We start from the raw sequence: 17,216 nt of genomic DNA on the forward strand, positions 1-17,216 counted from the left end.
ACAAGTGAGTGAGGGGAGGTAGGTTTGTGAGTCAACTCGCTGTCAGAGAGAGGGATAAAGGGGTAGGGGTAGATATGGACGTTAATAAAGACTCATACTACATGAATATGATGCTGGTAGCACAATCTGATAGGTAGCATTTTTCGATGTCGAATTGGGCTGTAATTACATCCTTATTGTAACAAATGCAATAGTTAAACAATAGCCTACAAGAACTAGCCTAGATGCTAGACCAAAACAACTGGTTTTCCCCATGTAAAATGTGTTCTGATAATAATGAGAGATATAGGAACCTCCGAACCTGGCATTCAGATATTCCAAGAGATGCAGGAAATTAACATTTTCAGTATAAGAAAAAGATAGTTTGACTTCCCATGGCACTTTGGCCAACTTTGCATGAGTAGATGATACCACAAAAGGCCCTTTTGCAAAAACAAATCAATCTCACGAGGGAGCATGGGTGGGACCCTTTTAAACGGTTCACATTTCAATGTTCAAACCAAAACTACGTCCCTCCAACAAACCATCCCCGGGAGGGGGGGAAACCTTTTCCCCACTTCAAGCACTGATTATTATTACAAATATTATATTATAACGTTACCCTATTGTATTATATAGCGGCTACTCACAAATCAGTTGGACCTTATTTACACACGCTATTGATCCAATGATCATACGCTGGTTACTCCACTCAGAGCACCTCCTCACTCTTAACCTCAACCTTGCCTATATTATTTAGCCTATTATATTATTATAAAGAAGCTTAAGTTAAAACTGCCCGTCTCAACAGTATAATATTCTGTTAGATTAAAAGGGCATACAGTGATTTGGGGAGTCTATATTTGTTCATTTCTGGTCAGATTTATTTATTTTGCAGATAAATGTTTATTCTGGTAACCTCTGGCAACACCGGACGAAGTTCTTTACAAATCCTACTACGGTAGAGGATTGAGTCATGCATATTTTTACGTAACAAAACGTTCTCCTACCCGATTGGCTGAAGGCCAGACGTGGGCGCTAGTCAGCTGACGAAATCCGAATCGCTGTTACGATAAAGGTTGGATCATTAATATGAATAAGGTTACGTGCTTGAGCACTCCCAGAAGCAACTATTTAATATTCATGAGTCAAGTCTTTTGCCATAGTAGCTGCACAGATTGAATTGTAGTAGGCGGGATAAATGGCGCAAAGGCGGAACCGCTCTACACCAAAGTTTCATGACAGGATTAGAGTTTTGAACGATTATTCGTAGCGAGGCCGTAAAGAGCTGGCAGAGATGGCCTATCTTACCGTCTCTCTGTCCTTACTGGTGGGAATTGTAGTTTTTAGCGAGGTGGCGAGAAGGACAGCTTCATATCTATTCCCAAATCGTAACTGGATCACCTATGTGCTGGAGTTTATTTCCACTTTTCAGTTGTGCGCGTGCACGCACGAGTTAAAGCTGCTCGCGGAGGTGGGCAGACTGGAGCCGCATATCGGACTGACCCTCACGTACCTCATCTCGGTGATCCACGTGCTTTCTTTCCACGGTGCGATCTGTAACCCCACCGGCTCTCTGGAGCAGCTCTACCGCGGGACTCTCACCCGCAGACGCGCATTGGCACAGATCTCATGCCAGCTGATCGCGGCTGTGGTGGCACGGCTAGTGATGCCTCGCCTGTGGTCACTGGCGCTCTCTGACCTGCATGAACAGCATACACTGATGGACTTTAAATGCACGAACAGCCCCATTAATGTCCCTCTGCTGCAGGCCGCCGCGGTGGAGCTGAGCTGCGCGTTTGTCATGCACTCTGCGGTGTCGAACCTGGATAAAGTGGAGGAGAAATATCGGGTTCATTCAATAGCGGCTGTCATCACCACTTTAGTCTATGCGGGTGTGTGCACGAATCTAAAATTCCATGGTCGTACCATGGTTCAAATATAATACTTTTTCAGGACCACCACAGTACTGTATGACCAGTGCAAGTGTTTTTATTGTCAAATCAAAGTCATCTATCTATCTTGTCTGTCTGTCTGTCTGTCTGTCTGTCTGTCTGTCTGTCTGTCTGTCTGTCTGTCTGTCCGTCCGTCCGTCCGTCCGTCCGTCCGTCCGTTCGTTCTTTCTCATGCAGATCTTGTCTATTGATATTTCAGTATCATTCATATGCTGTTAACTGCAGTGCAACTGTGTTCAGGAAGCTACTGTGTTTTGTAAAGGTGGACATCTCACTGGAGCTGTGTTCAACCCAGCACTGGCATTCTCTATACAGTTCCCCTGTCCTGGAAACACTTTCGCAGAGTACGGTTTTGTGTACTGGATGGGGCCAATACTAGGTGAGCATGATTACAACATGCACTTTGACCTTTAAAGGGATACTCCACTTTTTTTGGAAATAGGCTCATTTTACAACTCCCCCAGAGTTAAACAGTTGAGTTTTACCATTTTCGAATCCATTCAGCCGATCTCCGGTACCACTTTTAGCATAGCTTAGCATAGATCATTGAATCGGGCAGGACCATTAGCATCTCTCTCAAAAAATAATAGTAATAATATGACGCAGCGCCTGAAAATAGGTCTAATTCGGTTAAGTCGTGACGTAACCACTCTCCGATAATACTCTTTCCGGGTCCAAAGTCCAGGTCCTCTCTACCTACCTACCGCTTTCGCTAGTGTTTTGGTTATTATTGAGTGTTTTTACAATGCCGCAGTGCTGTGTCCCGTGTCCCGAGCTAACTCACTTCAACCTCGTAAATCTTCTTTTTCATTGATGCCTGGACTCTACCCTTAATTATGTCACCTGAGTGATGAGCTACACTAACCACTCTGTTGGTGTTAAAGGAATTTAAACCCTTTTTGACCGCCAAGGGTGCCTCACTAAGAAGGACGTGATCGTAAATAAATGTACAGGTTCCACCATTGTTATTTCTGGACGAGAGGAGCGCTAGGACCCGGAAAAGGCTAAACGTCACGCGTGACGTCAGACTTAACAATCGGATTGGTTAGACAAACTTAGTCCCGGTCACGTTGGAAGTTACCTGGGGACTATTTTCAGGCGCTGCGTCATATCATTATGCCTGCTGCACTCATGGTACGGCAGCAAAGTTTCTTGATTATTACGCAGGAATGAGAGTATAGTTCCTAGCCATATCAGCCTAGAAAATCACAACTTTTCATTTTCCGTCGGTCTTAGTACACGATGTAACTACAGAAGAGTCAAGTTATAAATAGGAAAAATATCGAAACTCTATGGTCATTTTTTTGAGAGAGATGCTAATGGTCCTGTCCGATTCAATGATCTATGCTAAGCTATGCTAAAAGTGGTACCGCCAGACCCGGAGATCGGCTGAATGGATTCGAAAACGGTAAAACTCAACTGTTTAACTCTGAGGGAGTTGTAAAATGAGCCTATTTCCAAAAAAAGTGGAGTATCCCTTTAAAATCAATGCCAGATCCATTAACAAAAAATCCTTTTGAGACTGTTGTGTGATCAACTGATGCTTTTATTTTGTAGAAAAAAAGTGTATCCTGTCAAACACTTCACAAGTAACACATAATAAGACAAAACAATAAAATGTGTTACACTTTACAATAAGGTTAATTAGTTAACTACCTTAGTTAACATGAACTAAGAATGAACAATACTTCAGCATTTATTAATCTTAGTTAATATTAATTTCAACATTTACCAATACATTATTAAAATCAAAGGTTGTATTTGTTAACATTAGTTAATACACTCTAAGCTAACTTGAACAAACAATAAACAACTGTATTTTTATTAGCTAACATTAACAAAGATGAAAAAATACTGTAACAAATGTTATGCTAACAAATGCTCATTGTTAGTTCATGTTAGTTAATACATTAACTAATGTTAACTAATGAACCTTATTGTAAAATGTTACCAAAATGTTTTTAGTGGCAGAATAAAAACACATTTGCATGATGCTCATGAAAAACTAAAACTGCAGCAGAAGGTTTGAGAATACTTTCTAAATGTTTATATACTCACAAACCAAACCTACAACACACAGATCTCATACAGCCCATGGATGTTCACTCATATAGTACATTTGTTAATAGCAGCAAGAAATGTACAGTTCTCTGTTTCACCAGTATATTCAGAGGTTCATGCTGGTTTTCCACTCTTTTTGTGTCATTACAGGTATGACAGGCTCTCTGCTTCTTTTTGACAAAGTGATCCCAGCCATTTCAGGAAAAAGCACAATTCAAAAGCACCCGAACTCTAATGGACTCAAGAAGAAAAAGATGAATTAAGACGGTTTTATAAAATATAAATAGTAATTACTCATCCATATGTAGTTATATACGGTGTATATACAGGACACTGTAATTTCCCAGCTCCTCTTAAAGTAATAATGAAACTGGAGGGACCATAATGTTCATTTTTAGAAGGGTTTTACTGACATTGCTTTGAAAATGTCTTAAATGTCTTTTTTTTTTTTAATGACAACATGCAAATTCATGAAACACAGTGATTATGTAATGACACATGTCTGCAGGTTTACAGCACATAGTGTGACGAGAAGCAATTGTGACCATTACAAACTGTTATCTTAACAAATGGGACATTCCTGGAATAAGACACATGGGAAGTATTCTAACTGTGCTGTTGGGATACTATTTTGTGTTTTGTTCTACTAGCGATGATTCTTACCTAGTAATAGGTAAAGGTTACAGTATGAGTAATCTTAAGAATAAAATAAATAAAATCTATATTGCCAATTTACTTTGTTTACATGCTGAACCTTTATAGTTGTTTTCGAATATTTTTACATTTACATTGTGTGATTGTTTTGTTTGATTTTATGCATGTGAAGCACTTTGAGTTGCATTCTATGTATGAAAAGTGCTAAACAAATAAATGTTTATTATTATTATTAGTAGTATTATTATTAAGCACAGTTTTGCAGTGCCTTTGGATTATCCTGGGTAAAATAACCAGGGTGAACCAGACCAGATATAATGCCACGTCTACAATGCAAAATGTAAAATATGGCATAACACAAATTCTGTGTTACAAGAAATTAAATGAAGAAGTACTAAAACCTATTTATTAGTCTGTTTTTTTATTATTAAACTTTACATAAAAACACATGGATCTGTGGTTATTTAACCCGAGAGGTCAAACAGGCAGACCTTTGACCTTTGAACTCAGATGTGTTGAGCAAAGTGATATGGCATTTTGTTTTACTAAGCTGCCAAAGCAATAAAAGACAAGCAAATAAAGTGAAATATTGTGAGATGTTGGTTGCATAAGACGTTCACTCGTGAAAAATTGTTGACATAATGGACTGTAATGTGCTGTCAAATTCCAGCTTTAATCTGAGTACTGGAAACATACTTTCACAGGCTGGTCAAATCGCACGACGAAGGAGAATACTCAAATAGTCTTTATTTCATAATTCAAAATTACTCAAAACACAGGAATACGTAAAAATGAGTTGCTGCCTTAGATTTTTAAGTTCAATACAACTTGGATGTTTAAGTCATTCTAACCTAAATTACATCAAACGGATTTAAAATGAGTTGAAGCTTGTATAACTTAAAAAAAAAAAAGTTCAGAATTGCTTAACTTATTTTAATGAGTTACCCACATGTCATAACTTATTGATCATATAATTCATATTTGCTTGTATTCGACTGGAATGCAATATGCAACTGCATTCGCTCATGTCTTGCATTGGGTAAATAACTTTCCATTTATTATGTTTGAACTGACTGTTTGTTCCTTACTGTTATTGTGAAGTGTCCTTGAGCTTGGGAGAGGCGCTATATACAGTAAATGAAACATATTATTATTATTTTTATTGGAGAAATAATACTTAATCAGACTTAACATAAACGTTAACGAGAACTGACAACAATGGACTGAAACACAGGGCTATAAATACATGGAAAGAACAAACAAAGGGATCTATAATAATCAATGATTAACCAGCAACAAGAGAGTGAATGAGTAACCATGAACTAATTATGAACACAGGCAAACAGAGCAAACAGTGGGAAAGCAAAACCAAACCAGAACTGAACATACACGTTATACATGCAAATCATTCTTTGTGAAATACACTAATGAAGTCTATTTATAGTTAGATTCGGGAAGTGTATTAAGCAGGTATACAGCATATTTGTTTAGTAGTGGTGCATTATTAGAGGTGCTTTAATTACAGACATATACATTGATTCATTTAGCCAACACTTTTATACAAAGCCACTTACAAATGAGGAATACAACAAGCGATTCATCATAAAGAGGTCATAAACGCAAGAACTGCAGGTAATACAAAGTTTCAGACATTGTTTAGAATAGTACAAGAACAGCAAGAGAAGGAATAGTGAAAGTCAAGTCACATTTATTTATATAGCGCTTTTTATAATACAGATTGTTTCAAAGCAGCTTCACAGAGATAACAGGAAAATAATGCAAACAAGTTTGTTTCCAGAAGAAAATAGTTCAGCTTAATTAAGTTCAGTGATGTTTCATTTTTGTTTAAAAAAGTTATTAATTTGGTTCATTTATATATATATATATATACTGTATATAGCCGCTCTGGAGTAAACCGTGATGTCATCGTCCAGCTCAGTTCAGTTCTTGTATAATAGGGTCAATGCAGACAGATCAATATTATTGTTGAATATTTAATTAATTGTTACATTTAATGTCCCCAACTAAGCAAGCCAAGCCAATGGCAACAAAGTTGGAAAAAGGCGACAAAAAAGCATAGAAGTTTTTGAGTTTTTTTTTTTTTGCACTGTTTGCTTCTTTCAGAATTATTGATTGTTAAATGAGTAGTAGGACGGTTCAGTTGGTGTGTGTAAAGCATAATTCGTAATTAGAATAAATCCGGAGTTCATTTAGAGAACAACAGATAGATATGATTTTAAGATAGGAGACCAGGTATGGTTGTAACAAGTTGTAACCACCAATTCCACCAATCAGGGATAAGCTAGGACCCCTATGATTATTTCAATGTTTACCCACTTCCTCCCAAATCCCATGAATGGTTGTAAAATAGTTATGCCAGAAAAACAACAACAGATTTTTAAGTAAGAATGTAATTTTTTTTTGTACTACAGCTATTTTTTTTTTTTTTTTGTATTTTGTTCATTTAACTTATATTAGATAAAATTGTTTCTCAGTCAAAATGTGATGCATTTTTAACTTGCTAATTTCAAACCAATATGCTAATATGCCTAGCCAAACACTGGCTGACAGGGGTGGGATAAGGTTGTAACACATCTTTAAAAAGTGCTACAACCATCCCCTTACATACAAGAACATTTTCTTTTTAATAATTTTACAGAATGTCTAGACCGTGGAAAAGAAAGACCGATAAAGGTGTAAAGGAACTGGTGAGGTTTCAAAGAAGTGCAGGTCAGTCAGATCAGTTGCAAAGAAAATGTTGAAAACCAGTGTTGGGGATTCTGAGACCTCTGAAGGTTTGACAGAACAACTCTGGGTACTTTGTATCAAAAATGTTGCACTTGTTCAAGTTTTAGCCATGGCTTATTCTGTGTACCACACAAAACTGGCACAAATACAGTGAAAGGAAATCAGCACAAGCAAAGAAAAGAGAAATCATTATCTGAGCATAAGCATTTACATTTAATCATTTAGCAGACGCTTTATCCCAAGTGACTTACAAATGAGGAGAACAATAGAAGCAATCAAACCAACAAAAGGGCAACATTTTGTAAGTCATGTGACATATCCCAGTTAGTCTAGTACACTAGCAAGGTGCTTTTTTGGTAACACTTTTTATTAACTTTCATTAATCATTAACAAACATTATATCATGCTTAACAGATCATTAGTTAATATATACACATAGATATAAATATGAGATAATGTGCTTGTTAATGTTTACTGATGAACTTATTAAACATTACTGATTAACAGATTTAATGTACATTGAAATGTCATTAAACTTGCAATTCATATGATCATGCACTTTTTAAACAATCTAATGATTTTAACAGATAGTTCACAATGATTAAAAGCTTTATTAATAAATCATTAACGGAATCACTTGAGGTTTTTGGCTCTTTTTCTGGTTATTCTGTTAATTGGGAGAAGAGTGTATTCATGCCCTTGGGTGAAGGGTTGGATGCTCAGTTTCTGAGGTCTATCCTTTTAAAATTACAGGATCACTTCACTTATTTAGGGTTAGTCATTCTTTTAAAAAATTAAACAAATTTTCAGTATAAATTTCAAGGAAGCCATAAATAAGTTAAAAATATCTATTGCTAAATGGAGGGTGCTTCCGTTATCTTTAATTGGTCGGGTCAATGTGGTCGCTCTGACTCGCTTTGTTTATCTTTTTCAGAACCTGCCTATATTTGCCACAATCTTTTTTTAAACAATTAGAATCAGTCATTTTGCCATTTATTTGGGGTTATAAAGCACATAGAATTTCTAAGGCCCGTTTGCAGAAGCTGAAACAGCTGGGTGATCTAGCGCTTACTGTTTTCCGTCATTATTATTATTGTGCTGCTAATGCCAGGGCTGGTGTTCTGGTGGATTAGTGATCAAGCTGCCGATAATAACTTGATGGACACCCAACCCAAGTGCTGTACATGGAGGCTCGGTCAGTTGTTGGTAACTCCCTTGCTGCTATTCTTTTCTCGAACCCAGTATTTTTAAATAAGTCACAATGTAAAAAAAATGTAGTTGTGCTCAAATCCATTTCTAATTTTCAATCAATTGAAGACTGTTTTGAATATTAAACGACCATCAGTGCTCCAGCCCATTTGTGATAATAATCATTTTTTGCCTGGCCAGTCAGATAAGGTTTTCACTGTGGAGAGGCAAAGGACTGACCATGGTTAAGGACGTCTATATAGATGGAAAATGTGCCACTTTCGAGCACTTGTATAAAACCTTTGACATTTCCCAATCACAATTTTTCCTATATTTACAGATGCGCCACTACATGAAACATTCTTTTACTGAGTTTCAGCAGCTGCCTCAGGATCATTATCTTTTGAGTCAACCCCCTATGGCCAAACAGATATCTAATTTTTCAGTGTCTTTAGATCACCTCAAAGTAGCATGGGAGAATGATACTGGAATTAATATCTCAAACGAGATTTGGGAAGAAGGACTGAAGCGAATTCATACCTGTTCTATTAATGCAAGATTACAACTTATTCAATTTAAAGTGTTGCATAGGTTACACTATACCAAATCTAAACTCAATAAAATGTACCCTTCAGTTTCCCCATTATGCGATGGATGCAAGACTCTGATGGGACGCATGCTCATATACTTTTTGGTTTTGCCCTGAGATTTCTGAGTTTTGGAAGAATATTTTTCTGTGGTACTCAAATGTTTTTGGAGAAGATATCAGTCCAGATTTTGAGTTAGCTTTTGGATGTTCTGACCCTATATTTAGCATTGACACATTTGGAGTGGAAGTCCACTCTAACACCCAGCTTTCATAAATCTCTGGCTGAAATGGTTGCTTCCCTCAAGCTCGAAAGGATTCGTTTTTCTTAAGTTGATGCTTCTAAAAAAATTGATAAAATCTGGGGCCCCTTCCTTAGGTATCTTTTTAAGAGTTGAAATATGTTTCGGCACATAATGTAATATGGATAACTTCACTCTCACTTTAAGTTCGATTAAGTATGGCTTTATGGTGTATATTTTTCACTGTATCTGGTGCGGGTTGAGGTGTGGGGGTCTTTTTTTCTCCTTTGTTTATTTTATGTATAACATACTATTTATATACATTTTGTGAGACTTTGATCTGTTTTGTGTTTGTATGAAAACTGTTATTAATAAAATACAAATAAATAAATAATTAACAAGCATTACATAATACTTAACGGATCATTAGTTAACGTATATTCAAATAGCTATGAGATAACATGCTTGTTAATCATTAAATACATGATTAACATTTAATGTAAATAAAAAGCTAACAAATCTTATCAAACTTTGATTCATATATTTTGCACTTTTACACATTTACAAATGTTGTGAATTTTTTGTTTTGTTTAGACATTAAGCACTTCACACACTATTCATGTAAACATTATTATTTAACTCATAATCACAGTCTGTAAAGGTTATACATTTGGTCTTCATTTGCTGTGCTTTTTTTTTTTTTTTTAATCAACTATTCGCTATTTTTAAATGTTTATCATTTCAACAACTAATCACTTTTTGTGCCTTTATGGGCAGTCATCTCAATGGCAAAAAGATGGACTGATTCACCAAAAATGATTTTATCTCCTGTGAGGAAACACATAGGAAAAGATTAGACAGGAATGTCTCAGACATCTGACTAGTACAAACTGAGAACAGCCCAAAATGAGCTAATTGAGTATTTTTAGCACACTTTAACATTACAACAAATTATAAAAAGAATGCCTGATATAAGATATTTCAAAGAGAAACAAAACACCAAATATGGGAAAATATTAGACTTTGGTACAAAAACAACTATTTATTGAAATCTCTAACAAACACATCAACATGGTCTTCAGGGAAACCTACAAAATACATTAGTGGGATCTACACAAAGCTGTGGCTGAGGGTAAATTTACAGCCGTGGTGTAAAACAGCCCATTAAATTCAAGCGAGGAGAGACAGAAATGCTATAAGAGCTTTGAGAGGTGGGCTCGGACAGTATCCCAGCATGCCCCACTGAAGTGCTTTAAGCGGCAGTAGAGAGACAGTCCATCTGTCAACAGATTGAAAAGTCATGCATGAGTTTCAACACAGATCAACCCAATAGCATTATAAGATAAGAATTCTGATAAGTATCATACGGGTTTGGAATAACATAAAAGTTTAAATAATGATAGAATTACATTTTCTGATTAATTATCTTTTGCATCACACAATTCAAGGAATGTCTAATTCTGACTGTGAACAATTATAATTTTCTGGCCAGGTCCTGTGTTGTTTTGTTAGCTAAAACTAAAACTATTAAAAATCTTTTTCTGTAATTGTAACTTAAACTTAAAAAATTTGTGGCAAAAGCACAAAGTTACTAAAACTTAATAAAAAAAAAAAAGATAATCCAATATATTAATAAATATGAGTACATAAACAATACTAAAATAACACTAGCCAGGACTGGAAATGGAATTGGACAATTCCATGGATTTGGTATATATTTACCAGTGATCCACATCGGCGTCATCAAACTGTCCAGCGATTGAGCTCGAGTCGACTTCCATTCCATCTGAACGCAGAAGAAAAAAAAGAAAAGAAAAAAAAAGAACAAAAAAAGTTTAAGCACCGTATTAAATTACGAGCATCCTGCCCTGCACTGCTCCGCTGGGCTTTACACATTACAGGTCCATTAGCTTTCAGGAAATCCTGCTCATTACAGACACACCCCCATCAGCTAAACAGTAACATCTGGATCCAAGAATGCTTGAATTCACACTCTTCCTCGACTGACTGAAATAAAATCATATGTACACACACACCAACACAAGAGTCACTGAATAAAACATTCATACATGTAAAACATACTAAATGTGACTCTTTTAGCATCATGTGAGGTATAAAGTTGCATGACTTTTCTCTGTTTCTGCCATTTTGTGGCTGTTCATGTGCATAATGATTTTTTTTCCATAAATAACATTTACAATCGAGTAAATTAACCTGGGATGTCCATCAAACAGTGTGAGAAGCTCTCTTAAACTTACTTACATTCTTTTATTTGTGTTTTCGAAGACCAAGTTACCACAGTTTTACATGCAATGTTTTCATATATATATCACGACAAAACCGCACGGATTACCCTCAGAAGGCCTTCGTTTATCCCCCTGGAGCCGGATGGATTACTTTTGTGAAGGATGCATGCACATTTTTGGGACTTGAAGGAGGTGGACCCCATAAATTGACATTATAACCACTTCTAAAATAACTGAAAATGTGTTCGTCTGAAAAATGATTGACATATGCATCTCGAACGGCTTGAGGGTGAGCAAATCATGGGTTTAATATCATTTTTGGCCGAACTATCCCTTTAACATGAACTAACAATGAACAATACTTCTACAGTTTTTAAAAATCCTCATTAATATTAACTTCAACATTTACTAAAACATTTTTAAAAATCAAATGTTGTATCTGTTAACATTAGTCAACATTAAGTCAACTGTATTGAGACCTTTTGTAAAGTGTTACCTTTATTTTAATAATATATATTTGAATATTATAATAACATAGACCTTAGTCAGGGTAGCGCTATATTTAATGCTGTGAAGGATAGAATCACAGTGTGTTCAATGGATTGTACCATATGCTATGTACAATAGCATACCGATTGTTCAGCTGATGAAACTCCATTAAACAGTTTTAAAAGTTGTGAGATGTAAAAATCATGTGATCTACGGCTTTATGATGGGCATGCTATTGTAAAGAATAAGTCTGTTCCTTCCTAACAACTTCATTTTCATCCGCGATAAATTCAATATGCTGTCTAACCTTCAATAAAGTCTATTGTAAACTACAGTTACATTTGCTACATTTTTGTGAGCTAATACAACAAACTGCCCTCTCTTGGACAGATAAACCATCACTACTGAAATAAATCATATGCATAATGAGTTTCAACACACACAGACCTTCAAATGCTGTTGACGGCTCGTCGGTTCTGACTCCGGCCATGTGGTACTGCTGTGCGACTGACTGGGCCAGCATCCCCTCCAGTCTGTCCAGTGTGGCCTGACCCTCTGACGTCAGGTGAGACAAGCCCTCCTCATAGGTGTAAAACGTGGGAACGTCTCCATGACCCTGCTCTTGCTCTAAAGAGAAAAGCGTGCAAGAGGAACAATACAAAAGCATTGAAACAATGTGTGTGAAAGCTTCAGAAGAGACACCAAACTTCAATGGAGAACTTCAAAATTATTTAAAAGAAGCTAAATCAGCCAAAAATTCAGGTGTAAGCTGACATCACATTTCTAAAATGAATAATAAAAATAAAAAATCCAAATGAAAAAAAAACAAAAAAACAAGGGTTCTCACTGTCTTGGGAACCCTGGACACACTTTTTTATATTTCTATATTTCTAGACCTTGAAAAGTCATGGTAATTGGTAAAATCTTTAATAAAATGAATATACATTCTATATGAATATATAGTGGGGAGAACAAGTATTTGATACACTGCCGATTTTGCAGTTTTTCCCACTTACAAAGCATGTAGAAGTCTGTAATTTTTATCATAGGTACTCTTCAACTGTGAGTGACGGAATCTAAAACAAAAATCCAGAAAATCACACTGTATGATTTTTAAGTAATTAATTTGCATTTTATTGGATGACAAGTATTTGATACATCAGAAAAGCAGAACTTAATATCTGGTACAGAAACCTTTGTTTGCAATTACAGAGATCATACGTTTCCTGTAGTTCTTGACCAGGTTTGCACACACTGCAGCAGGGATTTTGGCCCACTCCTCCATACAGACCTTCTCCAGATCCTTCAGGTTTCTCCAAAGATTTTCTATTGGGTTCAGGTCTGGGGACTGGCTAGGCCACTCCAGGACCTTGAGATGCTTCTTACGGAGCCACTCCTTAGTTGCCCTGGCTGTGTGTTTCGGGTCGTTGTCATGCTGGAAGACCCAGCCACGACCCATCTTCAATGCTCTTACTGAGGGAAGGAGGTTGTTGGCTCCCCTCAATACGGTGCAGTCGTCCTGTCCCCTTTGCAGAAAAGCATCCCCAAAGAATGATGCTTCCACCTCCATGCTTCACGGTTGGGATGGTGTTCTTGGGGTTGTAATCATCCTTCTTCCTCCAAACACGGCGAGTGGAGTTTAGACCAAAAAGCTCTATTTTTGTCTCATCAGACCACATGACCTTCTCCCATTCCTTCTCTGGATCATCCAGATGGTCATTGGCAAACTTCAGACGGGCCTGGACATGCGCTGGCTTGAGCAGGGGGACCTTGCGTTCGCTGCAGGATTTTAATCCGTGTCGGCGTAGTGTGTTACTAATGGTTTTCTTTGAAACTGTGGTTTCAGCTCATTGACCAGGTCCTGCCGTGAAGTTCTGGGCTGATCCCTCACCTTCCTCATGATCATTGATGCCCCACGAGGTGAGATCTTGCATGGTGCCCCAGACCGAGGGAGATTGACCGTAATCTTGAACTTCTTCCATTTTCTAATAATTGCGCCAACAGTTGTTGCCTTCTCACCAAGCTGCTTGCCTATTGTCTTGTAGCCCATCCCAGCCTTGTGCAGCCGAGTTCAAACCGGTGCAGTTAATACAGGAAATGAGTGGAGAACAGGAGGGCTTCTTAAAGAAAAACTAACAGGTCTGTGAGAGCTGGAATTCTTAATGGTTGGTAGGTGATCAAATACTTATGTCATGCAATAAAATGCTAATTAATTATTTAAAAATCATACAATGTGATTTTCTGGATTTTTGTTTTAGATTGTCTCTCACAGTTGAATAAAAATTCAAGTTTTATCATAAAACTATGATAAAAATTACAGACCACTACATGCTTTGTAAGTAGGAAAACCTGCAAAATCAGCAGTGTATCAAATACTTGTTCTCCCCACTGTAAATGTTTCTACTTATTTCAAGCTCTAAAATATTTTATCATGTAGAAACAAGCTGAGAAATTGCCATTAGAGATCATTATTTAAAAAATATTTTATTTAATTATTATAATTTTATTTATTTATAAATATGGTATTTTATTATTCTTTCTAATTAAGGAATTTAGTTATTTTAATTATAAGTAGTTTATTCCACTTACTTTAATAAATTGCAACTCCTGATTTGTGCAAAAAAAAAAAAAAAAAAAAAAGTCACAGTAGCTTTGGTATCACTTTAGTTTAGGGTCCAATTCTCACTATCAATTAGTTGCATATTACTAGGATTACTGGCTGTTTATTAGTACTTAAAAAGTACATTAATATTAATGAACACATATTAATGCATTATTCTGCACGTATATTCAACATACCTTAATTCTATATAATACTACCCAATTCCTAAACTTAACAACTACCTTACTAACTATTGATAAGCAGTCATTAGAAGGTTATTGAGGCAAAAGTCATAGTTAATAGTGAGAATTGGACCCTGATCTAAAGTGTGACCGCAGTTTTAATAGCAGAAATATCTTTGCCTATATGGAAGGCCTTTGAATATTGCCGTGGACAACAGGGGACCTTGGAGTCAAAAAGGTTGAGAACCACTGCACTAGATGCATTATGGGTCCAAATGACACTTACCCGCCTCCTCTACGTCATACTCCTCTCCCTCATAATCGTCATCATCGGTGTCAGCATCCTCGGGGTCCGGATGCAGGGCCTGACATTCACACATGGCGGAGAACATGGGCTCCACTGCACACACAAACACACGCTGTTACTCTCTACAGGAGAGACGCTCACACTGAACTCATCTGTGTTCGTTCCACACACTCACAAGCGGCTTTATCACTGGGCACAAAGCGGATCTCTGTGATGGTTTCTGAGTCTTCACTGTCGCTGTCACTCTCCTCATCATCCTCTGGAGCTTTATCCTGCTGCTCTGCATCACCTTCATCTGGAAGACACAGAATTTCAGAACTCAGAAAAGAAAAGAACCGCTGGCCAAAATGTCTAAAGCAGCACATCTCTATTTTGTGTGGCATTTGGAAGGTGATGCCTCACCGTCCAGTTTTGCATTGACCATCACATACAGGTGCTCTTCTGGAAAGGAGCTAAGATCTCGCGAGATTGCATGCAGACTGATGGAAGGGTATTCAAGACAGAAACCCATCCCTGAACCATCAAACCAGGACAGATGCCTGCAAGGACACAGAACAGCTGCATTAGTAAACATAGGTCCCCAAAACATCATGAGTGTACTATGGTAAATGCCCTAAAGAACATGGTAATGCATAACATAATCAAATACTAAATCATATAAATATAAAACAAATAAAAGATAGAAAGATACACCAACTGATGCTATCACTCTACCATTGTTCTACAACAGTATTTTTCGTAAGTTGTCTACTACCCTTGCTAGGCATGATATGTTTATTCTTAGAGTTTATGCATAAATAAATGACTAAATGTGTCCACAGGTGTCACCTGATGTAGAACACGCATACCACGTGTACACAACACTTATGTTTTAGTTAAAACGTGCACAGACACTCACGCCTCAGCCACAAACAGAGTTCCAGATCCCAGTCTTTTCCCGTCCAGAACCGCGGTTGTTTCGGCTTGCTGGAGCCGCACGCCCTCGCTGGGTGGAGGTAAACTCTTCAACACTACCATTCTGATGAATTAAATCACCGTGAAGATGCTGAATGCACTAAAACTGATGCTCTAGTGAGACAATACTCTGTCAAAAAGCACTGCAAAAACAACAGTAACTCTCATTCAAGCGTTACCAAGCTTTCTCTTTTAACTTCATTAATGTACAAGTAAAATGCGACCGGTTTGCGTGGCGAGAAACTTTCAAATAGGTTTTATAGTTCAAAGATCCGCTGTCATGCGTCACTTCTGTAGTTCTCACTCATTGTGCGACGACTGTCTCTAATAACTGTTTCCTGTGGGACACACTGCTCTCCTGCAGGGGGCGCTAAGTGGCCCACAAAGACGGATTCTCCATTGACTCGCATTGACGTCTAAATACGTTTTTTTTTGTCTTATTGGAGATGTTTGTGCAGTAATAAGTACAAGTATTTAAAATATATTAATTACAAAGATAAACAGACGAGTATTCACAAGCGCAATCTCTGTGAAATGATTAAACAAAATATATTAGTATGTAATCATAACAGATTTTCATTGGTCCACTCCTCAAAACGCGGAGAAAAGTAACAACTATCTTATGATAACGCTGTTCGTTTGCTACGTCAGCAGCGGTGTAAATAAGTTTACACTTGGAAGATAACACCGAAACGTTAATATGCATTGACATGTATTAATTATTTAGACACAATTTAGCTGACTAATCACAAATGACGTCCGGGCCGCTAAGTACCGCCCATTGTAAGACATTAAGCCATTCTACCAGTTATTCATTTCCATTCATCAGCGACATTCGCGCCACTTTATGACGCAAGAAAAGAGCGCGTGCGTTTCATACATACCACAAAGCAAAACCGTAGCGCCTACTCAGGATCGGAGGAGATACAAGTTACAACACAGCAAACACAAACAGTAGTAATCTCTGCATATTTTGGTTCATAATCCTTTGTGTACATTGCATAATTTAAATAGATTCATTTA

General features: G+C 37.1%; 2 protein-coding genes across 2 annotated transcripts; one reads left to right on the forward strand and one right to left on the reverse strand.

The window, feature by feature from the left end:
- The first annotated feature begins 1,104 nt into the window (after window positions 1–1,104).
- On the forward strand, window positions 1,105–5,053 carry aqp11 (aquaporin 11). The gene is made up of 3 exons (XM_082183093.1): window positions 1,105–1,874; window positions 2,197–2,313; window positions 4,146–5,053. The coding sequence occupies exons 1-3, from the start codon at window positions 1,277–1,279 to the stop codon at window positions 4,256–4,258; spliced, it is 828 nt and encodes a 275-aa protein (XP_082039219.1). The 5' UTR covers window positions 1,105–1,276; the 3' UTR covers window positions 4,259–5,053.
- A 6,078-nt stretch (window positions 5,054–11,131) lies between these two features.
- clns1a (chloride channel, nucleotide-sensitive, 1A) lies at window positions 11,132–16,521 on the reverse strand (the record flags this gene model as incomplete). The annotated part of the gene is made up of 6 exons (XM_082183106.1): window positions 16,138–16,521; window positions 15,642–15,778; window positions 15,415–15,534; window positions 15,219–15,332; window positions 12,596–12,775; window positions 11,132–11,199 (listed from the first exon to the last, which is right to left on the reverse strand). Exons 1-6 carry the CDS (start codon window positions 16,254–16,256, stop codon window positions 11,132–11,134), a joined length of 738 nt encoding a protein of 245 aa, XP_082039232.1. The 5' UTR covers window positions 16,257–16,521.
- Window positions 16,522–17,216: the final 695 nt, after the last annotated feature.

This window comes from Leuciscus leuciscus (assembly GCF_965113295.1).
Source record: "Leuciscus leuciscus genome assembly, chromosome: 10".
Taxonomy (NCBI): domain Eukaryota; kingdom Metazoa; phylum Chordata; class Actinopteri; order Cypriniformes; family Leuciscidae; genus Leuciscus; species Leuciscus leuciscus.

Coding starts and splice junctions, on each gene's coding strand:
- aqp11 (XM_082183093.1), top strand. CDS start 1,277: ATGGCCTATCTTACCGTCTCTCTGTCCTTACTGGTGGGAATTGTAGTT. Junction 1,875..2,196: donor CACCACTTTAGTCTATGCGG/GTGTGTGCACGA, acceptor TGTTTTGTAAAG/GTGGACATCTCACTGGAGCT. Junction 2,314..4,145: donor CTGGATGGGGCCAATACTAG/GTGAGCATGATT, acceptor GTGTCATTACAG/GTATGACAGGCTCTCTGCTT.